At 60.2% G+C, this 27,186-nt stretch overlaps 1 protein-coding gene across 6 annotated transcripts in view; it reads right to left on the bottom strand.

The window, feature by feature from the left end:
- The window catches only part of LRP1 (LDL receptor related protein 1), an 87,722-nt gene extending 60,536 nt beyond the window's left edge, over window positions 1-27,186 (bottom strand). For 5 of the 6 annotated variants that reach the window (XR_012584436.1, XM_074565249.1, XM_074565251.1 and 2 more), the window contains exons 1-5: window positions 26,937-27,186; window positions 9,738-9,860; window positions 3,296-3,433; window positions 1,227-1,346; window positions 192-320 (exon numbers count right to left, since the gene is read on the bottom strand). Coding sequence is in view for 5 of the 6 variants with exons in the window: in XM_074565249.1 (XP_074421350.1) it covers window positions 192-320; window positions 1,227-1,346; window positions 3,296-3,433; window positions 9,738-9,860; window positions 26,937-27,009 (583 nt within the window). In the remaining variant the exon portion in view is untranslated. The remainder of the gene's footprint in view (window positions 1-191; window positions 321-1,226; window positions 1,347-3,295; window positions 3,434-9,737; window positions 9,861-26,936) is intronic. The other variant, XM_074565253.1, reaches the window with a different exon arrangement.

Genomic DNA, 27,186 nt, shown 5'->3' with positions numbered 1-27,186 from the left:
GCCCTTCCACTCCAGTGAAAACAAGACCGTGACACGCAGCCCAACGTGTGCAAGAAGGTGGTAGCACAGGACAGTCCTCAGGGAAGAGCACCCTAAAGTGAAGAACCGATAGCAGGGGTACACACATGGCAGAAGGCCATAGTTTGCAGAGCTGCCCAGAAGTAGCACAGTTCTCCTGTTGAGGATCTCACCATTCTTGGCTTTGCAGGATCTGTTATCAGGCTGCAAGAGGTACCCTTCAACACAGCTGCACGTGTAGGAGCCCTCCGTGTTGGTGCATGTCTGGCTGCAGGTCCCGTAGATGGTGCATTCATCAAAGTCTGGAAAAGAAGGCAAAAGCCCCAAGGTTTAGACTAGCAAATGTCTTTCCTTAACTGCCTGAAGGGGGAACAAAGGCTCCCCCTCTTCTCCAAGGCAAAGCTGCAGGGGAGGATATGATCCCCAAGCCGAAGGGATGGTCACAATGGCCTCCAGAGGAGGACGTGGCCAACATCACCCCATCACACCTGTGGGCAGCCCCCCGCTTTCTGCTCCAGCATCCACAGCAGGGCAGCAAAAGGACAATCCCTGTCTCACGGCTGAGCCTTTTCAAGGCCTAATTATCCACTGCCCCTCCCCCCAACTCTGCAAAATCTGCACCTCAATTTCCAGCCTGAATTTCTCTAATCTTCAGCTTCCAAACCCCTGGCTCGCACGCTGCTCTTTCTTCTGCTAGATGAAAGAGCCGTCTCCACGGGAGAGCTCTTGCCCCCAGAGGTGTGTGCAGGAGCTGATAAAGGCCCCTTTCACCTCTGCTCAGCTAAATGAAAGAGACGGAGCCGCCGCAATCTCTCACTTCCAGACTTGTTTCCAGGCATCACATTGATCTGATCACTCCTTGCTGACCCTCTCCTGCTTTCCAGCATCCTCTGCGGCACGGACACCAGGAGCACATACAAGCCCAGTGATGGCCCCTGACTCCGTACACAAAGGCAAAGCCTTTTCCTCACTCCCTCCCAATATTCCATTCCTCACTCGGCCTTTCAGGAGCTACATCCACATAATGGCCCCAGGGAGGCAGAGTCACGTCCCGTCAGCCCCGTGTTCCCCTCTGAAGGTCAGGGTCTGCTGAGCCCCAAGCCCCTTCCATCGCACGGCCAAGCCCCGCAGACGGCGGCATCAGCCACAGCCCAGAGGAGACACGGGCACCGTGCCGGGGGCAATGGCGCTGCCCACCCCGAACCCACCTTTGCAGCTCCTCCTGTCCTCGGCCAGCTGGAAGGAGTTGTTGCAGTAGCAGGCGGGTCCGCTCAGCGTTGGCACGCAGTGGTGCTGGCAGGCCAGGGCCGTGCAGTTCGCTAATTGTTCTGAGGAGAAAGGAACGGCAGAGGAGAGAGGATGTCACCCAGGGATGCTCGGGCGAGGGACAGGATGGACGCCCCAGCGCCAGGGTCGGGCGGCCCCGGGGCGGTGCTGGGATCAGAGATGTGGCTGCTGGGCCCACCACCTCCCACAGCTTCATTTCCATTAGCACTCACAATAAACACCATTAACGCCCCCAGCTGCCCAGCGCTGCCCCCGGGCAGGGGGAGGCCAGGGCTGCCCGCCTCACTCCGCCATGAACAGCAGCAGCCTCCAACTCCATCAAGGTCATTTCGCAACAGGCCTCCTTGGCCCGCTGCGAGGGGCGCGCTGTCAGCCCTTTGGCGGGGCTGGTTTATGTTGGGTTTCATTTTGTTCTCTCCTCTCCTCGCCCTGCCTGACCTGGTCACTCGGGTGCTCGGAGGGCGTTGAACTGGGTCCCGGCAAATCCACCGGTGGAGGGGAAATGGCAGCCACCCAGCCACGAGCCTCCCCAGACCAAAACCACCCGGCCCTTCCCACGTCCCCCTTCACTGCCAGGGATAGACAGGGAGCAGCAAAAATCCTGCCCCTCGCATGTGGAACTGTTTAATAAGCTGGGCAGGGCCCGGCCAAGTTGTTTACGAGGTTTATCAGCTTTGGCAGGCCCAGCTATTCATTTCAGATTCGTATCTCTCAGATAAAGCACCGCATACATCCAAAAAAAAAGAAAAACCCTCAAGAGTGCTGGGTCTGCAGGAGGGGGACGATGGGAGGAGTTTCAGCAGGGAGGCTCCGATGGCATTTCCACCCCTGTGGACATCCACAAGGGCGACGGAGGCTCCCGGTGTCTCCCCGCATCCCTGAGGGCACCTTTGGGACCAACCTCCTGCACAGGCAGAGGGCCCAAGCACAGGCAGAGTCTGGGCTCCCAGGCCGGTGAGAGGAACGGGACCGGAACAGCCGGAGCACGAACTGGGGCGGCAGCTCCTCTCCCCAGCCCGGGGCGGAGGCGGGATGGGGCTGGCGCTCTGACCAGCTAGGAGGAAATGCCTCCCCAGGGCGGCACCGCCATCTCTGCCCGCGCTGGCCGGCGGGCAGGGGGGACCTCGGCACCCCACACAAGCACTAGCGAGGGCTTCCGTCCCCAGCGTGCCCAAACCTGCCAGCAGCACCTGTTCTGACGTGGGGCTTGCCCGCACCCAGCCCTCATGACTTGCTGCCCAGCTGTGAAAAATCAGATCCCATTAAGAACTATTAGCCAAATATTAATTGTCAGCTTGGGCACAGCTGTGGAAGCCACCCTGCTCCTCCTGTGGGAGCCAGGCAGCGGAGCGGAGCCGAGCCGGGGGAGCCTCGGGGCAGGGTGTCCCACACCCAGATGGGCTGTGGAGAGCAGGAGCCCCCGCTCCGGGCGCAGGACAGGCAGGGAGAGGAGCTGCTCGCCGGAGCCTGCGGAGCCCCAGTGCCAGGGTCAGCCCAGGACAGGCATTTCTGAGCGACTAATCTGCGCACCAGCGAGCCGGCCCACGCTGATTTAGGGAGAGTTTTCCAGCAGGATTAGCAATGGGGGACAGGCCTGGAGGCTGGTGAGGGGGGACACAAAGCTCCTGGAAATTAGGAAAAAAACATACCGGTATCTCTTATCTGAACCAGAACCCCAGCCCTGCAAGCTTTTAAACCCAGGAGACAATGCAGCTATTTAATGGCCTGCAGGCTCAGGAATGACGGGCATTTCACTTGCAAGCGGCTCTGGCTAATCTCTGGATCTGCTACCCGCCAGCCGGGAGCTGAGCTGCCCCGCGCTCGGCCGGGAGACAGGACATGGAGCGCAGTGGCACCGGCACGAAGCTGTGAAACTAAACCATCGTGGGGCTCACGCTGTACAGCCAGGAACTGGGGACAAACAGTGACCTCGTGACTCCTACCAGCAACAGCAGCCCCTCTTTGACCGCCATCCCCCTCAGACACCTACCCCGACAGTGCGGCCCCTCATCGGAGCCATCAAAGCAGTCGTGGAGCCCGTTGCACAGTTTGCTCATATGAATGCACAGCTCCGTGCCCAGGCAGTTGTACTCGTTGGGCTGGCATCGAGACACCTTGCTCTGAGGACCTGCAAGACAGCACAAGGCAGAAGTGTCACCGAAGGGAGAGCGCAACGGCTCTGCAATCCCATTGCCCAGAAGAAACACCCAAAACCTCAAGGGAACCCTCAGCCCCCACATTGCTCTGCCATGGCTGTGTCTCTCCAGCAGCGACCGTCACCTGCTGGACGTGGCCTCGCACAGCGAGATTTTGGGTAAAAGCTCTTCATGCAGATGCAGGGGTTCAGGGAACATTGTGCTCCCCAAGACGTTCATGGGAACATTTCTGCAGTAGCCGACAGCAGGCGAGCACTGTGCCGGCAGCGAGCATGTGAACATGTTTTGATTCCCTCTGCCCAGACGTATGTTAAATCCTCCTCGGTTTGGATTCCCCTGCCCGGCACATGCCCCAGAGCAAAAGCAGCACCCACCCAGCAAGGCCAGTCCCAAATCCTCTTGGCTCCCATGGCAGCTTGAGGCCAGAAAAGGCCCCCAGAAAAGGCTCAAACCAGGCTCTGCCCCCTCCAGCATCCCTAACTCTCACTGGAGGAATCTCATTAACAGACACTGGATTTCCCTTTCAAAGCAGGCGGGACCGCTGCTGGCGCTGCTCTCTGGGGAGGAGAAGCGCGACCCATCTGGAGTGAACTTTCCCTTTTCCACTGCATGAAAAGTAAGGAGATCCGGAGCAGCCAGGGCAGATGGGGACCCTCTCCCCAGCCCCAGAGACCACCATCGAAGGAGGACAAGTGCCCACTCTTGGGCACAAGCTGGGTTGACGGGCTGGGGTCCCGGGAGGGAGGTGACCCCGGACCTCATCAACCCCAGACTCCCTGTTTCAAGCTCCCACAGGTCACGTTGGCTCCGGGCACCCCTCACTGCTGGGAGGGCTGGGGGCACGCAGGGTTGGGCAGTGCCGAGCACCCCGAGCACGGCCTCCCCGGCCCCCCGCCACCCCAAGCAGTCCCTCAGGTGCCAACACGCTCTTTGTTAAGAGGCCGCTGTGCAGGCAGGCTTGCGGGGGGTCGTTAAGAAGCAGGGCTACGTGACACAAGGAGACTTAATCTCTATTATTAACTAGAAAAATTACAAAGGGAGCAAGGCTTTATATTTAAGCTTCTCTGAAAAGAAGCATGGCATTGAGACAAACAACAAAATACACCATAAATCAATTAACATCCTGAAACCCCATTAAAAAGCTCCACCAACGTCCTGGCTCCAACACTACTTCGCCTCAGGCTGGAAGGCAGCTGCCCTGGGGGTGAGGGGGTGACACGCTGATGGCGAGCCCTGGCACAGCGCAGGCACCACACCAGCTCGGCATCAGCAGCCCACCGGCACGGCATGCAGACCACGGGGCTCTGCAAGGCCCGACTCCCCTCCGCAGGCTCTCTCTCCTCTCCTCCTCTCCCCTCCTCTCCTCCCTGGCCCCAAATCCAAGTTGGGCTTTAGGGCTGAACACGCAGCCTTTCACCAGCTCTCGTTGGAGCCACCAACACGCCTCTGCTGAGTCAACGGCAGCACACAAGCAAAACGCTAAAATCCCATTTTACGGGGAGACGGTGGCTGTTCGTGCCCTGCCCTCACATCAGCAGGGTGGGCAGCACATCGGCCTCGCTGGCAGCAGGGACGGTGGCAGAAATAGCTCGCCGAGCTCCCCGCAGACCACCCCATCCTCCACAGCAGGCGAAGCGCCAGGTGAGCACCGAGAAGGGCACCTGCAGCACGTCACACACCAAGCGCTTTGTCCAGACTGAGTCCCGTTTTAGACAGCTATTGAGACTAGCAGTCACCTTCATCTAAGACTCCACTGGTAGAGTTTGTCCTAAATAAGCTTAAACTCGCCTTGGAGAGGAGCGGTACACCGTGCGCAGCTTGCAGGGTCCAGCCTGGTGCTCCGTGTGCCGGCACATCCCCATCTGGCACCGTTCCTGCTGCGGCAACGCGCTCCTGGCCAGCGAGGGCTCGGGTTCACCCTCGCGAGCTGCCGTGGCCGAGCTGCACGGGATGTGCTCTTTTAACCTCAGACGAGGGATGGACGCGACCTGCTGGCTCGGACCCCCTGGCTCTCCTGGCCCTGCACAAGACCGTGTAGCACGACGCGCACCCATCCCTGCATCCTCTGGACTATGAGATGGCAAACTGCTACTCCAGGAGCAGATGGGGCAGGCTGGGTTTCTCCTCTGCCCTTCCCAAACCCACCAAAGCCTTTTCAGAACTAAACTCCATCAGGAAATCTTCAAGGAGCCGCCCTGCAGCCCAGCATGCTGCGGCTCCTCCAGAGATGGGCAGGGGGTTCCCATGGCAGGAGCAGCCCATGAAAGCCCCAGCTACGACCACAAAAGCACCGTGCCTGCCAGAAAGGACCCCCTCCAACCCGCTGTGGTGGAAACTTCACCCCCTTTCGTTTGTCCGTTCTGTGTGAAGTGACTGCTGACACACACACATCCCTTCTTGCACAAGAGGTGCCCGAAGAACGAAAATCTAACAGGCTCCAGATGCCAGATCACTCCCCTGCACACGGGCTGCGTGTCAAACACGCTCCAGTATGTTTCCATGGGCTCCTGCAGGACGTGGGACACGGAGATCAGGGCTCCCGTGCTCCATTGCAGCCATCGGGGATTTCTCCTTTCCCAGCCCCAATCCAGCACACCCAGCAGACGATTCCTGGGAGAATTTCTCACCAGATGCCGCTTTACAGATTTTGTTCTCCACAAAGGGCTGAACAGCACTATCTAGGCACCGAGTAATTGCAAATTAAGGGTTAATTAAGTAGTATCAATATACAGGCCAAAAGAATGAACGCACTGAAATGAAGTGCACAGTTCATCAGTCAAAACTGACCTGCCGTGTCCATTATTCCCCTGCAAAGAGCCTGGATCAAACTACTTATCATGAACAGGGCAGGATTAATCTACAAGCCACTTTGTTTGCTTTTGACTGTGTTGCTGTACTAATAAATGAGCCAATTTATTACATGTGACAAGCTTGTGGTACACCCCAAGGAGCTGAATTAGACAGGAATTTTTAACCTCTAAAAACCACTTGGAAAAAAAAAAAAAACAGAAGGAAAGAAGAACAGCAATTCTTCCTCCTGTAAACGCAGCCTGTAGTTGATCTGGCAACAGCCCAAAGAGACACAGTCGTGGGGGAATGGGACAAGGGAAGGGGCAGGAGAGGCTGGGAGCAGGATGGTCCTGCTGCCGTGCCGGGAGGGACGGCAGCGCCCACAGCCCAGCACCGGCGGAGTTGGGGCAGGGAAGCTCCTGCCAGTGCCTCCCAGCTGCGCCCGCTGCCAGCGCCACAGGAAGGGGAGAGCAAAGGCTGTGCTGACAAGGGGCTCGCTCGAGATGCCCCGAAGCCGAGCAGGACCACGCCATCGACACATCCAGCGCTCAGACCGATGAACTGTTTGACGTGGAACCCTTGCAAACACCCAGGCGACCGAAGGCTGCGGATCCGCCAATTCATCTGCAGTGAAGCAAACGGTGCCACCGCCACCAGCTCGGCTGTCCTGCTTGCGGGCAGAGCCGGGGCACCCAGCGGAGCCAGGGGAGCTCCGGGCACGAGGCCAGCCGGGACGCAGCGGCCAGATGACGGCCGTAGCTCAACCACAGCAAATTCATTTCTCAGAGCCCCTCATCTGCTTTGATTTTCAACAGGATGGAGGCTCTTGTCCAAGTTTTTTTTTGCCCCAGGAAAGCTCCATGGAGTGAAAAAACCAACTGACTGGGCAAGAACCGGGTACGAGCCGCTCACGCAAGACACAAGCACAACACCAGGCTCAGAAAGGGAACTCTTCCCATGTTCAGCTAACATATAAGCAGAGCCAGCAAATACTTAAAAGGATTCCCCAGGGAGGAAAACCTCGCACATAATAGACGGCATTTCAAGAGACTCTGTCATGAGTACATTAGCTCAATGTAAATAACCTGCCGAGCTGCCAGGGTGTGAAAGGGTGCACCAAGCAGCGTGCAAGAACCACATTTGCAGCCTGGGCTTAAAAAAGAGATTAAATTATAGTAATAAAAGTCATTCTCTCCCTGCCAAAAAGATAAGGAGGATGAGAGCCTGCTGGAAGCCCCGGTGCCGAAGTGGCGTGAGAAAAGCTTGCCTGGCAATCCCAGAGATACTGGGCTGCACACCCTGAGTGTGCCGACAGGTCGGATTCCACTTGTGCGAGCCTGGGCAGGAGCGGGCAGGAGCAGGCAGCAACTTCCATCCACAGCCCCTGCCCATGGGAAAGGCACAGGCGGGCGCAGGAGCCAGCAGCGATGGCCGCTGACCCCAACACCACATCCTGGAGGGCTCAGCGTCCTTCTGACTCCCTCCTGGCTCTCCCCAGCCTAACGCTGTCCTGGGGCTTAAAGTGGGAACTTGGGGAAGGTGAGCAGAGTCCCTCAGAAAGGTCAAGCCCCTCCAGGTCTCCAAATCTCATCTGGGGAAGGAACCGCTCCCCTGGAAAAGAGCATTTCCAACGTTTAGGGTCTGTGGCGGTGATGGGAACTCATGGACTCTGTCCCACAGGCGGTGGCACAGCAAGGAGAGGGGCAACGATGGGCTTTGATCCATGCCTTGCAAGAGGCTCCCACCCACTTGTTCTGGAAGCACCGAGCACGTACCAAGGGGCACATGGCTACCAGGGGTCCCGCGCCCCCCAGGAATGAGTCTCCCTCCTCCAGCGGGAGCTGGAGCCCTCAGGGCTCTAAGCAAACCTGAGAGCATCTTCCTACCTCACCACCTGTGGCCACACAGGTGGACATGAGGTGCATCCGCGGGCTGCAGGCGCAGGGACTGGGCGGGCAGCAGTGGCGGACGCTCGCAGCCCCACTGTGGGGACACTGATGCTTTGCCGTTCCCACCGGGGCGGCAGCAGCCAGAGCAGGCAGATGTGGCTCTGCCTTCCCTGTCCAGGGAGAACTCTGCCAGTCCCCACCAGCCGCGCCTTCGCCGCGAAACAAGAGGAAGATGATGATGGGGGAAAAGCATCGAGGGGTCTGTTTTGGGTTCACCTGTCTGTACGGATGGTCGGGCAGTGAAGCGGGCACAGGCATATGCAGCAAGCAGAATACATCCATCAGGACGGATTTCTTCCAGCTGGGGACAGGCCTCTGAGTCCTCCCACAGTAATTTTCCAGGGCCGCTGACTGACTGGAGCCAGACAGCCCATCCCAGCCCCCTCATCCCTCCCATGGAGGGGACGGTTGCATCATTTTGCTTTAAGAAATAAATAACCCCAGTGCCAAACCAGAAACTGCTTTGGAGGAGACGTTTATGCCAAGTGCAGCAGGAAGCAGGAGTCTGGGAAGGATCTCCGGGGCAGAGGACAAGAGGATTTTGCTGGTCACTGGTGAGCAGCAGCAGGGATGAACCCGGCTGTGCCTCTCCTGCCAGCCCGGCATCTCAAGGTCCCTGGTCCCTGGCACCGTAAAACAACCTAACGAGGCAGCTGCTGCGAGGCAGCGAGGGCAGCACGGCCTCCCTCATCAGACAGAGAGAGAAACCGGGACGTGGGGAAGCTCGTTCCTTGCTCCAGCCCATCCGGAGCAGAGCCCCCGGCACAGCGTGGTGCAGGGGGACCAGCAGAGCTGCCGTCCCTGCCGAGCCCCACTGCCAGCACGGCTCTGGCTCTACAGACACATATGCCCCATCCCCAACCCCCCACCCCACCTAACCCAGCCCCGTTCCCCATTTGCTTCTGGAGAGACCCTGCCCCATCAGACCCAGGAGCATCCCCAGCGCTGGGACAAAACCAGTCAAACCAACACGGCATCCTAACCCAGACACATCTGGGGGAAGCTGTGTGGCTTTCACAGCTGTCCCCTAGGGCTCCCAGAGCTCTCCTTCCTCCCTTCAGCCCAGCCCTGGCCCCAAGCACCCGTTAGGTGCCAGGCACCGGAGGTACGACCGCCCAAGGAGAGGATGCTGCTGCGGCAGAGCTGACCCCGCACCCCTGCCCAGCTCACCACGTCCTCGCCTCCAGGGCTCTGCTTTCCTCGTGTAAACCAATTTTGATGGAAACAAAAAAGAAATCAGCGATACCGTTCCCAGGAGGCTGTTCCATGATGATGGATCATGGCCCCAGAGCCAGAGGCCCCAGGAGCAGCGCCTGGGGAGATAAAGGGCGGATGGAGAGATGGACGGCTTGGACCCTGCCACGAGTGGTACCCACCCCCCCGAGGTGCTGCGGGCTCCTGGTACCGCAGGAGAAACCGGAGTTGAGGTAGAGCATTTGTGCGATGCCGCCTGTTTGGGACTCTGGAACGACCATGCAATGAGAGAATGGATGGAACAAAAGCAAAGAACATTATTAGGAAGGAAAGGCATACATACATATATCGGGTGATTCATCCGAGCCATCCGGACAATCCTTTTCCCCGTCACAGCGCCAGCCCTTAGATATGCATGTAATCTGATCTTTGCATGCAAACTGTTTAGGGCTACATGTCTTCGGTGCTGGATGAGAAAAGAAATAATGATAATAAACAAGATCAGTTTCTTCCCAAAGACAAGTTATTTAAAAAAAAATAAAATTTAAATTAAGGACTAGATTGCTTTTAGTTTGATTTCTTTCTAATGGCTCAGCAAAAGTTTTAGTGTGGCATCAGATCCATCAACCTTGCCCCTAAGGAAAGGAGAAAATTTAAACTGAAGCATTAATTACACTGCGAGAAAACAGGAACTGAGATCCATGATGCGCTAACAGATTTTAAAGATCATTTAACTTGGATGAATTAGCTCCTGGGAGCCAAAGGCAGTTTATTTTCTATGCTAGACAGTAAAAAAAGACAGGGAAAAAAAATAAGAAAACCCAAATGAGAACAAATTAAAAAGTAACATTTTTAAATCACAAAGACAGCAGCAGCAGGATGGGTTTTCCATCCATCCTGCACCCAGGAAACACACACGTGCACAGTCGGGATGGCGACCCCAGGACACGCAGAAACAAAGCAAAGTCCTAACAGAAACGAGCAGGAAAACCCACAGCACAGAGCACAGGACCAGTCTGACCCCCGCCATGGGAGCAGGGCTGGGAAGAGCCCCATGGCCTCCCCGGGGGGCTGCGGACGGGGGGGTGCTCTGCCCCCACTGAAACGGGCACCTCAAGGAGGCTGGCTGTGGTGGGGGGTCGCTGCACCCCCCGAGAGCAGAGGTTGCAATGGGGGGTCACTGCTCCCCCCCCGAGCACAGGCTGTGATGGGGGGGCCACTGCAGCCCCCAGCACAGGCTGCACTGTGGGGGTCACTGCCCCCCCCCCCGAGCACAGGCTGCAATGGGGGGGGTCACTGCACCACAGCGGGGCCGGCCACAGGAGTTCTGGTAAGAGCTGCGCTCGGGAAGGCGGGGAACAGCGAAGCCGTTGCCGGCTTCAAACCCAACCGTCTGCACCGGGGGCTGCCAGGCAGGGGGCCATCGCCCCGGTACCCGCAGACCCCCGGCTTGGGCCATCTTTGTGCCAGGCTTTCAGCGTTTCACCGTCTTCCTGGAGAGTCGGCGCTCTGCAGCGAACACTTCCACACCGACGGCAGCTCTTGCTGTGCAGCGAGCCAGAGCCCTTGGGAAGGCAGGAAATCTTGAAAACCCAACGAAACGCAATCGTGAATGTTTGTTAAAAGCAAAGGCAGTCAAACACACTTGATTCCCTTAACGTTTATCTTGTGTCATCCCTACTCTTCTGATAAATTCCCTGCTCCAAGCATCTGCTTAACTTTGTGCTCAGCCCACGAAAGGAGAGTCTCTGCGTCCTCACCGCCGCACTGAGCAGCACAACGGGACGGAGCCGCTGCCGGCGCTGCCGCTTGTTTCACGCCTCTTGGGACCCCACTCGCCCTCAGGCTCCCGGCAGGCAGAGATGGTGCTGTCGCTTCCCCCCAGCTCCTGCCACAGGAAGAAAACACCACAGCCTCTGCCCCGTCTGCAGCGGGGATGCTGCGAGGGACGGGGAAGGTCCGGTCCCCAGTCCAAATCCTGGTTCCTAAAGAGTGGGAGGGAACTCTCCCCACCATGTAACGACACTAATTATTCCTTGGGCCTGCAAAAGGGCTTTGTTTGATATCATTTGGTTTGACTTAGGAGTATCACCTCCTACAAACCTCCCTTTCCTTCTCTCTTTAAAGCATCAGCACCGGCAGCACTGGAGCCGTTGCTTAGAGGGAAAGGCTCGACACCACGACAGGGAGCTCAGTGCCATCAAGATGGAGACTGGACGTATCAAAATGGATGAAACATCCCCAATTATGAGCAGATGCCTCCCCCTCCACCACCCCCACCCCCACCCCCTTCTTTAGGCAAGGGATGACTTGGAGACCCAGCCTGTCCCCTTCCTCCCACAGGATGTAGGGCTCGGGGATCGGTGCTCTCCTCCGAAGCTGGCTCTGCCGCCCCCTCTTCCCGCAGGAGCTCATCTTCTGCCTCCATCTCCCCACCACAAGCTTACCAAATGCAAGATTCATTAAGAAAACCACAGCAAAGAACCGACGCTCCCTTGGATTTCCTGCTCTCCCTCATCCTCCCAGGTCTCCGGCAGCCACAAAGTGACCTACAGTGGCCACAACCGCCCAGCCGACCACAGCCAGTGCCTAGCACCCACCGGGCCAGCAGCAGCCACCGTCTCCCCTGGGTCGGGCTCAGCCTCTGACCTGCCTCCTGGCCCCCCCAAGGGAAGCGGGGAGACCTACAGGATGGGGGCAAACTCCTGCCAAGCGTTTCCCAGCCGCTCACAGCCCTGCGGGGCTGCATCTACATGGGAGGAGAAACCAGAGCCAGGACAGGATCGTGTTTTGCACTGAAGACACCGGCCCTGGAGCACAGATGCTTGCCAGCCACGCTGGAGGGAAGGGATGCCATCCAGAGGGACCTGGACAGGCTTGAGAGGTGGGCCCATGCGAACCTCATGAAGTTCAGCAAGGTACTGCACCTGGGTCATGGCAATCCCAGGCACAAACACAGTCTGGGTGGAGATTGGCTGGAGAGCAGCCCTGAGGAGAAGGACCTGGGGGTGCTGGTGGGTGAGAAGCTCAACAGGAGCCAGCAATGTGCGCTGGCAGCCCAGAGACCACCCCCATCCTGGGCTGCATCACAAGAAGTGTGGCCAGCAGGACGAGGGAGGGGATTCTGCCCCTCTCCTCTCCTCTGGTGACACCCCACCTGGAGTACTGCATCCAGCTTTGGAGTCCCCAACGTAAGAAGGACATGGACCTGTTCGAATAGATCCAGCGGAGGCCACAGAGATGACCAGAGGGCTGGAGCCCCTCTGCTGTGGGGACAGGCTGAGAGAGCTGTAGGGGTTCAGCCTGGAGAAGAGAAGGCTCCGGGGAGACCTTCCAGCCCCTTCCAGTCCCTCAAGGGGCTCCAGGAAAGCTGGGGAGGGACTCTGGAGCAGGGAGGGGAGCCATGGGATGAGGGGGAAGGGTTTTACACTGACAGAGGGAGATTGAGATGAGATCTGAGATATGAGAAATTGTTTGCTGTGAGGGGGGTGAGCCCCTGGCCCAGGTTGCCCAGAGAAGCTGTGGCTGCCCCATCCCTGGAGGGGTTCAAGGCCAGGTTGGACGGGGCTTGGAGCAACCTGGGCTGGTGGGAGGTGTCCCTGCCCGGGGCAGGGGGTGGGACTGCGTGATCTTTAAGGTCCCTTCCCACCCAAACCATTCTATGAGTCTATGATTTCTATGATAATACTAGCTCCGAATTGGTTTGAAGCCGGCTCAGACCGCCGGCCGTACCCCCTCCACCATGCCCAGACACGTGGAGCTTCGGCATTACGAGGCCTCGCTGTTGCCGGAGCGGCTCCCACACACCGCCCCCACAAGGGGAGGGAAGGGGGCTGCTCCCCCTCCCAGCAGCCAGCTCTCCCAGCCCCTCGGCAACCCCACGCGCTCTCTGCTTCTGCACAGCGTGTTCCCAGCGAGTTAAATGGCCCCGGAGTAAGCGTCGGGATGCCTCAGTGCCAGGTGGACAATTAGAGAAGGTGTCTGTTAATGCATCCTTCACCCGGAGCCAAATTTCTTTCCGAAAGCTGGGCAGCCGCAGCAGCCGCCGCGTCAACGGCGAGCGGAGCTCCGGCCCTGGGACCGAGGATAAAGGCGCCTTCATGGAGCGCACAATGGCCGGCTCAAAGCAGGGCCGGGACAGCTGCGGGAGCTGGCCCCCCCAAACACCTCCCCTCCTTGGCAGTCGGAGGAGAGATCCCTGCTTTAAAGTAATTCAAAGGGAACAGAGCCGGGGGGGAAATGGTTCTAAAAAAAAGGCAAAAAAATGGCTGTTTGGGCGCAGGAAAGGGGATCCTTCTTCTCCGTTGTGGGGGAGCAGAGCCCTGGTCATCCCAGTGGGGATGGGACCGACAGCCTGGCTGCGCCTCCTGGCCCTGGTGGGGAACGGGCTGATACAGAAACACAACAAAACACATCTCATTTTTTGCCTGAAGCAAGAAATCAACACTTCCATTTAAATGGACTCTTTTGGGAGGCTGGGGAGCAGGAGGTCTGCACCTTGAACAGAAGCCAAACTGCCTTCAGTGCACAGATGAGTATGGCACAAAAACCCAGATCGACTGGGAGGAAACCACAGAAATATTCACCATCCCCTTCCCTGAGCAAACCAAACTTTCCTCCTCCCCGCCGCGGCCGCTGCATTGAAAAGGAAACGGCGCTGGCCATAAATACGGACTGGAATGAGTGTGATTTGCAAAACAGATGTTCGGGGCTGGGGGGGGAGAGGAAGAAAACTCGAGAGGGAGAAAAATAAATCCACTCCACATTCCTCCCAGGTCTCCGTCCCCAGCTCCTCGCTCCCCTCTCCCCATCCCGGTGTGGCGCAAACACAGCCCGGCACTGACTCCGCAAACCTGCCCGGCACGTGGGCTCGGCCACGGCAGCAGTCAGGGGGGTCCAAGGGTCCATGGAGCCCTGGCCGGACACCCCCGGCAAAACAGAAACCTGCCTGGCTGTGCCGGAGGGCAAAAGCCGGATGGGAAACCAGCGGGGGACAGCAAGGCCCTGGCAAGCAAAGGTGGCATCCGCCGAGCTGCCGCCCCAACAATCCCTGGCGAGCTCAGCGCCACCCCGAGTGCGGCAGCGCGCACCAAGAAGGTGTTACACAGTCCAAAGTGCCGGGGACGCCGCTGCTATGATCTGCTCTGCTCCCAGTTACTGTTTTGGCTGATTTTGTCCAATTGCCTTTCTCGGGGGAGAGCCCGTTCCATCAGCCATCTTGTTTCACCGTCCCTCCCTGTCGACTCAGCTCAGGACATCGCTCGGCCGGAGCACGCCACAGCTCTGAGGCCACTTGCCACAGTCACAGCCGAGCCCGTGTCCCCTGCGGGACCCCCCCACCCCACCCCGAAGCGCTGGCATGCAGTCCCACAGCACCGAGCTGGAAGATCGTCCTCGTTGCCCAATTAAGCAAACACAAAAATCAGAGCCACCTTATACTTCCATTTTTCTCCCCAGTATCGCCCATCCTTTGTCCTCAAATTTCAGAAAAAAATGTGATTTTTTTTTTTTCCTCTTTGGTGCTTTCAGGACTCTTCCATTCACAGGGTTTCTCCACAGTCAGGGCACAGACGCCAGGAACGGATGAGGCTTGGAGGCACACATGCCCTCGGCCCTTCCCTGCTCCCCCAGGGGGGACAGAAGCCACCAGGCTGATGGTGAAGCCCCAAAACCCCGCAGAGGCACAGCGTCCAGCAGCACAGAAGCTGGTGCAGAATTTGCAAACTGGCGACTAATGTAAATTTGCTGGGTCCTTAGGCTCCAAAAAGCGAGACGGGGTGATAGAGACATTTAAAATAACAAAACCTAAAGTTTGTAGTCACTTTTTTTTCAAGGGGAAGGGGAAAGGAAGGCTTATTTGTTTGTTTTGCGTTTAAATACAAGATCTCTAAACAGCTCAAATGCATTTTTGCAATTCTTCCACCCGGCCCCCTCCAAGGGGAAGATTCAAACCAGATCCACGCTCCATCCCATGAATGACGTCGCTGTGCGCTGCCGGCCATTCCCGACGGAGAAGCCGCAGGTATGCGGCCGGGGGGAGGGGACCATCCAATTGCTAAGTAAATATTGACTTTAAAATACATTTTTATTCCCCCCCCCACCCTTCCTTTTAAGTCTGACTATTGCATCTGAATCACATGGCATTAACCTGTTAAAAAAAAAAAAAAAAAAAAAAAGAGACGATTTTGTGAAGAAAAGCCCACCTCCGCTTTGCCAGAGATGTTGGAACAGCAGGAAAACGCCATTCTCAGGAAAGGCTCCAGCTGGAAAACCACGGCGCGGCCGCGGATGAGGGCAGTCAGAGGGTCCGAAGCAGGTTCGCTGCGACTCGCCCGGATTTTAGAGACGCCAAAGGGGGCAGCTGGAAACAACCACCAATATCCCACTGAAGCGAAATGCTGGCAGCCAGCATCACCGCTTTTGGCACTGACCTGGTGCGTCCTGCAGCGTGTCGGGGCCTCCCCTGGTCCCTACTGTCCCCACCTCTGGCCCTCTGGAGATGGGGGTGACACTCTCCAGACCCAGATGGAAGCTCCTAATGCCCCCAGCCCCAGCCCAGGGCTGTCGCCCCCTGTGTCAGACCCCGCTGCCGGGATGGGGGGGATGTGCGGGATGGGTTTGATCTGTGCCCTGGAGCTGCCAGCCAGGCAGGCAGCCCCCCTCGAGGAGCCCATCACCCCCCAGGGACAGCCCGGCCACTGACCCTGCTGTCCCCAGAGGCCAACGCGCCCAGAGGAGGACATGCTCTGTGCACCCTCCTATTGCCCGCCTGGGCACTCCCCACAGCAAGGGACACCTGTCCCCGCCAAGGCGAAGACTGGGAGCAACCGGGTTCCTGCAGCGGGTACCTCAGGGTGTGCCAGGACCCCCACGACCCCCTCCAGGGACAATCCCAGCGGAGTCCCCATGCCCGGGGCAGCGAGCGGCAACACAAGCCAGGGAGGAGGGAGAAGCCCCGGCAGAGCCTGTGACACACCAGGGTCTGTCCCCATTGCAGCCCCCTGACACCGCACACCCTGGGACGGGGCTGCAGGACCCACATCGCTGCCTCCAGCCCGGACAAAGGAGGAGAGGGACGACGGATGGCGGGGGGCGAGGACGTGGGAAGATGGAGGCTGCCCGAGAGCATCCGTCTCCAGCGGAAAGGGGGAAGGGGAGTAAAATCACATCGTGGCTCCCAAGGGCGGCTTGCAGCGGCAGCACCGCCATCACCTGACTTCAAACAGATGCCGGGGGGGGGGGGAGAGACGATTTAAATGCGAACATGCATCAGGAAATCTGGACGCGCTGGGAGGAATGCGCTCCCCCCGCCCAGCCCCTTCCCTTCCCACTCCCCGGCAGCTCCGCCGCCTTCACATCAAATGCACTTAAAAAAAAAAAAAAAAAAAAAAAAAAAAAAAGGGAGAGGGGAGATTTGCATTTTAAACCAAATTCAGAAGCTGGGGGATCTGCACTGGGGTGTGATCGCCCTCGTCCCCCTCCTGCCTCCAGCCCCACGGAGAGATACACAGAAGAATGAACTGAAAAATGGCAGGAGATGGAACCAGATGAAACAAATCCAGAGCATTTTCAGAACTGGGGGGAGGGGGGGGGCGGGGGGAGGAAAAAAAAGAGCTCGATCATACAAAACGTGGTGGGGAGGGGCAGAAGGGGCAGGCTCCAGCCACGCAGTGGAGGGTGTTTCAAGGAAGAATCATGCTTTTTTGATTTCTTTCTCTTTTTGCAGCTTATCTGCAATTTAAATGAAAAAAAAAAAAAAAAGGAAGAAAAAAAAAAGGGAAAAAAAAGCATTTGCAGCCAAGAGAAAGGGGCTTAAGTCCTCCCTGTGCAGTTGGATGGGCTGCAGCCGTCCCTGGCCAGCGGCCATCCCTGCCGGGGGGGATGCCCTGCTCCCCCCGCTGCCCCTCGCCAGGGCTGGCCCTTCCCCTGCCCCAGGCAAGGGATGGGGAGGGGGCAGCGGGCAGGAGACTCCCCCCCCCCCCCCAGCTGGGGGGCTGGTGCGGAGCCCCCCCCCCCCGCCACCTCTACCTGCTCAGAAGGTTTTATTCCCTTTATTTATTCTAGCAATAAGAAGTGGGATGTTTATACCCTTGGCAGTTGGGAACCCAAACAGAATGTAGCGCTCTGCACTGGAGGCAGTTATTTATGGCTTGTGGCTAAAGCTGATAACGCTTCCTCCAGAGACCTGCCTGCATTGTGCAATAAAGCAATTGCACGTTATATATTAATAGGCATTTCATCTGGACAGCGGAATCAGGGGCAGGACACTGCCAGAGCTCCGCGGAGAGCCCAGGGCCGACGGCAGCCCAGCCGGCGGGGGCTCGGCTGGGGCAGGAGGGTGCCGCGCTTCCTCCCGCCCGGGATGGGCATCAGCTCGCCAAGGCTTTCAAAGGGCTGGAGCCAGGCCAAAACCATTGGCCTTAATTCATTAGTCAACTCAATTTCGCTGGCTTCGCAAATAAGGACTTTGTCTGAGATGGGGAAACGGAGCAGAGCAGCTATTGTGCCCCAGGAGCCGGCAGAAAGGGCCCTTTGAGAGGACACTCTGCCGGAATAAAAGTCACTTTTATCCCAGAATAATTAGCGTGCTCTGAGTACACTAATTATTCCCGCATAAAGGGACTTTTATTCCCGAGCAGCGCATCCACGTGGGGAGCTGCTCTGGATCCTGGTCCACCTGCCCGTGTGAACATGGCCCTTGCGCCAGGGATGACCCGGCTCCTGGGGACTCTCTGGCCACCTTGGGGTGGCCACCCCTGTGGGCCCCAGCCAGGCTGCACGTCGGCGTCCCACCGCAGTGAGGCAGGGAGAAGTGTCCCCCTCGGTCCCCCGTCCTGCCCCAGGGGACGCAGGGGCTCCAGGAGGCCAGAGAGCAGCACGAGGGGGACGAGGACCTGGAGCCCCAGACCCATCTCCAGCCGCCAGGTCCCCTCGGGACCTGCGTGTGCTGTGGGGGAGCATCTCCCAGCTCTGGGCAGGACAAGGTCACGGAGCCACTGCGCCACCCACCACACAACACCATCTCCTGCTATTTCAAGGTCTCCCCAAGAGAAAACAACCCACGGTAGCACCCGTTTCCCCAAGAAAATTGGCCTCGCCCGCTCCTGCTCGCTCCCTGCCAGCACAGGGCTTTGGGCCATCACCTGCTCCTGTCCCCAGTCCCCGAAAGCCAATCCACCCAGCGCACAGTGCCCCGAGCTCTGCAGAGCCCAGCAGTGCCCAGGACCTGCAGCCACCACCCGACAGCGAGCTCCCAATCCAAGCAGGGTGGAACCCAACAACACCAGAGCGAACCCTAAAGCCACCCACGGGGCCACCGCACGGTGCCCACGTTTGTCACTGTTCGGATCAGCCATGTAGAGGCAGAAGGACCCCGCCACATCCCCGTGCGATGAAGGGACCGGGGCAGGTTTGCTCAGCATTGCACTGCTCCCAGACCCCCGCTCAGCTGTGTTTTAAGAGGTAAAGGGAAAAAAAAATAAATCCTTGGCATGATGGAATATCCCATCTGTTTATAACTGGTAAAAATGATTAAAGAGGAATCCGGTATGGTTATGCCTGCTCTGATGCTGTGTCCCAGGCACTACCCTGCCCTCTGGCATTGCCACCAGCGCAGCTCAGCTACGCCAGCAATGAACCACTCGCCTGGTTCGTTCGGATGCTCCAAGGCAGTTCCTGCAGCTCAGGGATCCTGGTTTTACCTTCCGTAAGTTGCGGAAAAAGAAGCTTTAAGATTTTATGCAGCCGAAAGGCCATGGGGCTGGGCAGGTTTTGAGGGACGATGGCATCGGAGCAGCTGCGGAGGAGAAGACCAAGCTGGTGAATAAGCGCTGGGCTCCAAATCGGCTCTTCCGCAGGGAAAACACGTTCTGGGCCGCGAGAGCAGACGCTGAGCAAACCCATCTGGCAGGGCTGCCGGCGGCCGGGGGCTGCGGAGGGAACCAGGGCAGCGGGGCAGGCACCAACCCAGGGATGCTGAGCCGGCCTGGGGACACCGGCCTTGCCAGGAGCAGCCCCTGGGAGTGACAGGGGATGTGTCCCACGGTGCGGACGAGGCCAGCAGCCCATGGACATTTCAGCTGATGTTTTCAGGACCGGGCAGAAAATTTCCCTCCTCGTAAATGACCAGGGAATCGCGGGTCCCCACTCAGGGGCAAAGGCGGTGGCCGGCCCCAGGGTGGAGGCACAGGCACAGCCCAACCCTCAGCATGGCGTTTGCCCCCGGTGCCCCACAGCATCCGCCCAGACCGCTGGGAAGGCGGCCGCCGCGGGAAGTATTAAACCCAAGTGCTTCCTTTTCCAAACAATAAAAAGGCTCCACGACACCCGCGGCGCCAAGCGCAGGGAGGAAACCCTTCACAGCCTTCTCCTGGCTCCCCTCCCCACACCGGCTGCCCGGAGGGATGGGGTCCAGCACCGAGCCGGGACACGCGTCCGAGGGAGGACAGGGAAGCCACAAGCGCCACGTGCTCGGGGTGCCGCTGGCCCCAGGTCAGAGCCGCCCTCGAGTGTCATGCACCAGCTGGAGCCGCTCTCCCGGCGCCAAACCCAGCCGGGCATGGCTATGGGGCACTGGCGGCAGCTGGGCATGGGCGACGTGCTTGTCCCCAGACAAGGGTGCTCTGAGCGGCTGCAGCGGCACACGGAAGCGGGTGGGCACTAGCAGCAGCCCCAGCATCAGTCTGGGGCCCGCAGAGCAGGGAGGCGCAGGGCGGGCAGTACTCCTGCACTGCTGCTCCCTGGTGCCACAGCGTCACACTCGCCGCACGAGTGTTTGCATCCACGTGCAATCCTTTAGGCCACGGTGTTCATATTCTGAGCACAGCACGGAGAGAAAAATCACCAGGCACATCTGTGGGGTGCCGGCATGTGCCGCCGCGACATCGAGGGGCTCTGCCCCCTGCCCTGGGGTGCGGCAAAGCTGACACCAGGAGGGACTTGGCCTCGAAGAGCCTGATGCAGCGGCACGAGGTGCGGGCACCGCGGTGCAGCCCACCCCACCGGCAGCAGAGACACACGACCGTTCGTCAGCTCAAGGCACTGCCGTGCGAACCCGGGACCCTGTGACTGCGCTGTCCCCGTGCTCGGGCGGCTGCAGCGGCGCCTGCGAACAAAGAGCTGCACCTTATTAAGTAAATGGAGGAGACTGATGCGTTTCAAAGCTCTCAGCAGATTAAAATAACAATTTGCCTGGCAGCCCACGGCAAACAAAACCCAGCCGCCCCCAGCAAGGCTGAGGCAGAGGAGCAGCAGCAGGATGGCTTGGAGGGCCTTCATCCCCTCTCAGCTGAAATCCTCCTCCTCAGTTTGGTGGCCAAGGGACACACACCGGAGGCCTGAGTCCAGCAGCAAGTCCAAAAGCAGCGATTCCTGCCCTCGGCCCACACCAGCAGCCCCCGTTCCTGACCACATGAACCACTGCACACTCGTGGTTTCCTTGCCCGTCACCTGCCCGTCACCTGCCCGTCCCCGGCTCCCACACCAGGATGCGACTGCCAACACCCGTCCATCCTCACCGCGGTCTCATTTGGAGAAACGGTACCTTGCGAGAGGCTAATTAGTCCACTCAATTAAAGATGCGACTTCCAACCCAATTAGACTCCCTCCCAGCCACCCACAATTCCCACTGATGCCTCAGTCCACACGTTTTGGACGTTACAGACCCGCTCGTGACTTCGCTGCAGGCTGACGCTCCCCGGAGCTGGGGCTGCTGTTCCTGACCCTCCCCTCAGTGGCACCTTGACACGGTCCCTCTGGAGACTCCGAGCTGCCAGCAAGGTCATTATCCAACACTTCAGTTGCCAACCCCCCAAACCCTTCGCTTCAAGCCGTGCTGGGACCGTCTCTGATCCTGCAAAGCATCTGCATGATTGCAGCTCTTGTCTGCTCCGCTCCCCTGGCTAAGAAAGGACATGGGGAGTTTATATTTAGCTCTAGAAATGGCTGGACTGCGTTGGGGAAAGCGACCTCGCACAACAGAGTAACATCCAGCAAAACTGTCCTCACGGCCCACCCAGTACTTTTCCTTCTTAAAATAAGAGGCAGAGTGAAGAAAACAAGAAGTTTGAGACGAATTAGAAAACACTGAAAATATTTGCTGCTGCTTGCCCCTGGCAGGTCAGCCTGCCAAGGTACATTAAATGGAAGTGACTGAAAAGTTAAGTCAACAGCAAAACCCGGCCTGTAAATAGCTCGAGCCGGTCTTGCACTGGCTTGCAAAACCTGGAGAGGAGAACGCATCCCCTCGGCAGCCTGCTACAGCGTGAATGGAGCCGACACTCCAGTCGGGAGAGCCAGCACCGGACCCAAAACCTCCCCAGGCGCTCAGTGAGGCCCCGGCACACGCCGCATCCCGCTGGGTCACCAATCTGCCCGCGGGGCACAGACACCGTCCGCACTCCCCAAGACGGGGCCACCCCCCGCACACAGCACTCGGCCCAGCACCACCACGTGCCCCTCCTGCACAAAACAGGGCTCAGTGGCCTCGGCAGCTCCCTCTGCACGGCCACAACGCTGACGGGGCACAGAAACGCATCCCCCTGGCAGCTGCACCCAGAGGAGCCGGCGGGGTCCCAGGGAGCAGCGGACCCACGGCAGCGGCAGAGCGGGGACAGGCTGCTGGAGGGACCCCATCCCGCGGGTGGTGGTTGAGGATCCAAGCGTCCCCGCGCAGAGAAGGACGTCCATGGGAACGCGGCCAAAGGGGCTCTCCAGGAGGTGACAGAGATAAAATTCAGCCCAAGCACAAGGAGAGTCTTGTCTGCTGGGCAAAGCAGGGACCACAGGAAGGAAACGGGCAGACGCATCCATCGCTCACCGTATGAGTCAGCCCCGCGCCGCTGCAACCAGGAACCGGCACCATCTCTAAGGAGTCCATTTCCCACTCCTGGGACTACTGGATTCATCCTGGGCATTTCGGGATGAGCTGGGAGCCGGATGACTTTGCTCTCAGCTGAGGCACCACGAGCAGCGGGTGGCTTTCAGGGAGGCGCAGCCCCCAAGCAGGGCTGTGGGTCGGCCAGGGGGTCTCAGAGGCACAGGGCAAGGATTTTATTTGCGGGGTTGGCACAAAGAAGGTGCTTGACACGGGTCTGGAAGCCAAAGTCATTTCAACGCCTGGAAGAGGAACCTCCCGTCCCATGACGAAGCCGCCGTCTCGCCTGCCGGTTACCACCGTGCTAATCGTGCCGACTCAGCAGGACCACAGCACAGCCTGTCGTGTGCCCCCCGGGCTCTCGATGGCTCCCAAGGACCCAGCCCTGACCGCAGCACCCCGGGCTGTCCCATGGTTTCGGGAAGCCCCCCCCATGCACCCCCTCCCCAGGGCAAAGGGCACTCACAGGGGCACTGCCCCCCTTGCTGCTTCGGAGCCGCTCCTCGGGGCGCAACGTCGGCACAGCCCCTGATGAGATCCTGATCCATGGGGAGCGTGGGCTCAGGAGGTCACCCCAGAATCCCAGAGCGCTGTGCGTGGTCGCAGAGGTGAGCTCACCTCCTCCTGCCTCCCGGGGCATCGAAGGCAGCAAAACCCCCAGCTGCAGGCACCTGTCCCAGGGAAGGTGTGTGGAGCAGTGGCTCCCCGCAGAGCTTCCCCAGCACTCACAAGATGCTGGCGAGGCCTCGCCGGCAGGATCCACCTCACGGCGAGAGCAGCTCCCTCCTCTCCATCGCCGGCTGCTCGTGCCGACACTGCACAGGAACAAGCCGTGCAACAACCCGCTGGCCCACAGTGCACGTCAGCACGGTGCCACAGACCCCCGCGTGCCCAACATCCCTACCCGGCCACCACGGTCACCTCTATGAACAGTAATGATGCTCCCGGTTTGTGCCCGAAGGGCTCCTCGCCCTGCCCCATCCTCAATCACAGCCCCCCAGTCTCAGCCCACAACGCAGCAAACACCGGGAGATAACCGGGACGCGACCACAGCCCTTGAGCGGCAGATGGGTCCCCCCACGCCCTCCCGGAGGGGGAAGGAGAGGGGCTGAGATCACCCTGCCCGTGCTCTTTTCCCAAACATCCTCATCCCAGTGAGCAGGAGGACAGTTTTGGGGGCCAACCCTCACGCCTCCAAGCTGCTTATGTCCCCCCTGGGGCGTACTCGAGGACCCCACGTAGCAGCTGGTTTCGCAGCTTTTCCCTTAACTTGCCTCTGCTTTTCTGCTCCGATCCTGCTGTTTCTGCAAGGAGATGGGGACGCCACGTGCAGCAGAGCGGAGCCCACGCTGGCCAGCGTACCAGGCGGGCAACAAGCCCTGCCCCGCCGGGAGCCAGCCATGGACCCGGGACGGGCTGATGGCCAAGAGGAACCAACAAACACCAAGGCTGAGGAACAGGGGCAACTGGGGCAGTTTTGCTCCCCATCAGCCCAACTGGTGCTTGACACCAGGGAAAAGCATCGGCAGCTGGAGGGTGCGAGCAGCCCCCGCTCCTTCCTGGCTCATGGGCTGCTGCCGAGCACATAGAAATGGCACAGAGAGAAGATGAGGGGCGAGTGGTGGGGCTGAGACACCAAAGACGAGGGGACATCGCAGCTGCTGCCACCTCCGCACCACCCACAGCACCTCAGAACAGCTTTGGAAGCACCGAGAAGGCAACGCTTCGGTTTCACCCCAAAACGGGCGGCGCTGCCAGGCTTTGCCAGGGATGCTCCACTGCTGCCCCATCCTCTCAACGTCAATGCACGTCACCGGACCGGGACCGTGTGGGACAGGGTCCAGAGCCCAGTCCTCTCCCCCAGACGCTGCAGCAGCACCAGGGCACACTGCCATCCCACAGCGCAGCAGCTCCCGCACAGGGGCAGAGCCCCATGGGACTCCCGGGAACCCCAAGTTCTGCCGGGGATGCTGGGCACCCTCCCATCCCCACCACTGCACGGAGGAGCTGCTCGCCAGTCCCCGCAGGCAGTCCCAGTCCCTGCAGCAGTCCCTGACCGCCATCTCCCCCCCAAACACTCCTCTCTTCACCTCTGCTGAACCCAGCCTGGCTCCGGGCATGTCCACGCACGCCCAGGGAAGCGGCACGGGCACATGCACTCCCCTCACGCACACGGGACACACGGGACCACCAAGGCAGTGAGAGGGAAGCGCTGCACCAAAACACCGCAGCCACCCTTAACCACAGCTATTTCCAAAGCAGAAGTGGGGCGACTCCTGCCTGCCCTCGCCCCTCTCCCGACGGCTGCCCAGCTCTGCCCGCCGAGGCAGCGGGACCCGAGGAAGCTCCCTGCCACCCGGCAGATGGGAGCATGTGCCAGCGCCCTTTGCCCCCCGGGAAGAGCTTCCCCCCATCCCGCTGCCCTACCAGCCGGACTTTGCCTCCCCCTTCCCCTGCCCCCAAAGCCAGGAATAAATGAACAGCTTCCAGGGCTGCAAACCAAGGCAGCAGTTTGGGGGTGCAAACCGAGGCAGTGGGTGTGGGGGAGTTGGGTCTCTGCACCGCACTTGGGGACCCTGCACCCCACAGCTCCCCCAGAGCCCCATCACACCGAGCTCCCCCCTGCCCGCAGTGGTCACCAGCAGCCAGGAACACCGGAGCCCAGCCAGGACTGCTGGGACCAGGGAACCAGCTCAGGTGCCACCGAGGTGTCACCTTCTGCTTCCCAGCCAGCCCTGCCAGGGCGGGGGGGCTTTGCGAGCCCCCTCTGCATCCCCCCGCCCACAGACTTGCACAGCTCCTTCCCCAGCTCTCGGGAGGACCCCTCGCCCTGCTGGGCTGCCCAAGGCTCCTGAGGGCTGGCACAGCACCTCACCCCCAGCACCACCCCCAGTGAGCCCCTCCGGAGGGGATGGTGCCGCTGTAAGGAGGGGGTGTCTCTGTGCTGGGTTTTGCCCCACTCTGGCGGCCGGGGCGGAGAAGAGGATGAACGAACTTCCCTCCAGCACATCATCCTTCTGCAGCCCTGTTTCCAAAGGCAACGCAGCTTATGCAATGAGTGATGCCTGTCCCTCCCACCCCCACCAACTTCTGGATCCACCGGCTGCTCCCAGCCACCACCGAGGGGGATGACGCCTCCGAGACCTAGGGTCCCTGGGAGCAGGGTGGGGGCCGGTGACCCCGTCGGGCTCAGCCGTTCACCATCACCTGCACCACCAGTGGTGCCAGCAGGTCAATCAGCCCTGCGCTAATGACCACGCAGGTGTCAGCTGAGCAGGGGCAGCTGCGGGGTGCTATGAGCTTCTCTGTTCCTGCCACCTCCCTTCAAGGGACCCTAATTAAGCGCCCAGAGCTCCAGCGGGACAAGGAGGGGCTAGAGGGATGGAAACCGCAGGCTCCAGCCTCCTGCAGCCCCAGACACTGATCTGGGGCAGGGATCTGACGTTTGCCCCAACCTCCTCCTCCTCCATCCCTGCGATCTGGTGATGGGCTGGGCACTGCCACGACACCAAATGCCAGTGGCTTCGCCCAGTTCACTCCATGGTGGGAGAAGAGGGGATGGAAAAACCTTCCCAAAAAACCCACCAATTGCTCCAGTCTCCCGCCTTCGCCAGGCCGTTCCCATCTGGACAGAGGAAACCCATAAGAGGAAAGCAGAGAAAGCCAACTCAGAACCCCCATCTCCCTGCTTTTAAAGGGAAAAACAGCCTCCTGACCCACGCATTCAGGCGTTGCAAGGAACTTCGCCGCCGCCGGTTCCCGGCTCGTTCATCTGCCAGGTCCCAAACGCTCTCCGGCTGCCAAGAGCAGCCCCTTGTACATTCAAAAACCCGGCCATTGAGCTGACGAGCTCGCTAAAGTATTTACTGAATAGATCAATAATAGCAGGGAACGAGACGTGCGCAGCTTGGAAAAAAGCGGCTGGCAGGGGAGGCTGAACAGACAGACGGACAGACAGCCCCATCACTGGGTAAACATTTTCCCAGTGCCACCAGACAGGCCACGGCCAAACTCCGCAGCGGGGCTGCCGCGGCCCCGGGAGAAGCAGCCCCGATTGTGCAAGAGCAGGGGCGCGGGGCCAGGCCGGGCTGTCACGGACGGCCCCGGGGAGTTGGGGGACCCCGGCCCCGGGGACCCCCGACCCCCAGGGAACCCCGGGCCCCGGAACCCCCGGCTCCCGCAGCGGCGCTAAGCTCCAACTTTCCTGCCTGGCTGCGGGGACAACTTTGGATTCCAGGGGAAAATGGGATGGTGGGGAGGGGGGGTGGGGGTGCTGAAAGTCACCAGAAACTGGCAGAGAGAGAGAAAACGGGGAGAGGGAGCGAGCGGCCACCCGCGGCTGCGGCGGGGGGGGGGAGACACACACAAATCCTGCCATTGCGGCGGCGGCGAGCGCGGGGAAGGACGCGCCGCCCGCTCCCGTTGCCCCCCGCCCCGGCGGGGCCGGGCTGCGCCCACTCTGCTTTGTCACGGCGGCGCCCCCCGCCCCCTCCCCGGCCCGGCCGAGCGCTGCAGCCCCGCCGGAGCCCGGCCGCTCCCGGCTCCGCGCCCCCGACAGCGGCCACGGGGCCGCGCAGCTGCGGCTCTGCCCCCTGCCCCCGCCGCCCGCCCCGCACCGCACCGCGCCGCGCCCCGCGGGGGGACCGGCGCCGCCGCCCCCGGACTCACCTTCGAGGGCGCGGACGGCGGGCGCGGCCAGCAGGGCCAGCAGGCACCCGGCGAGGGGCAGCAGCGGCCCCATGCCGGCGGCTCGGCGGCGGCGGCGGCTCCTCACGCCGTGCTGCCCGCGGGGCGGCGCGTCCCGGGCCCGCGCACCGACATCCGCGGAGGGCGGGAGGGGGCGCGGGCGGGGGCGGGCCGGGCCGGGGCGGGCGGAGCCGGGCGGACCCTCCGGGCTGGGCGGCGGCGGCGGCGGCGG

Source organism: Larus michahellis, chromosome 22, assembly GCF_964199755.1.
Source record: "Larus michahellis chromosome 22, bLarMic1.1, whole genome shotgun sequence".
NCBI lineage: Eukaryota > Metazoa > Chordata > Aves > Charadriiformes > Laridae > Larus > Larus michahellis.
This window is presented reverse-complemented; position numbering and strand designations above follow the sequence as displayed.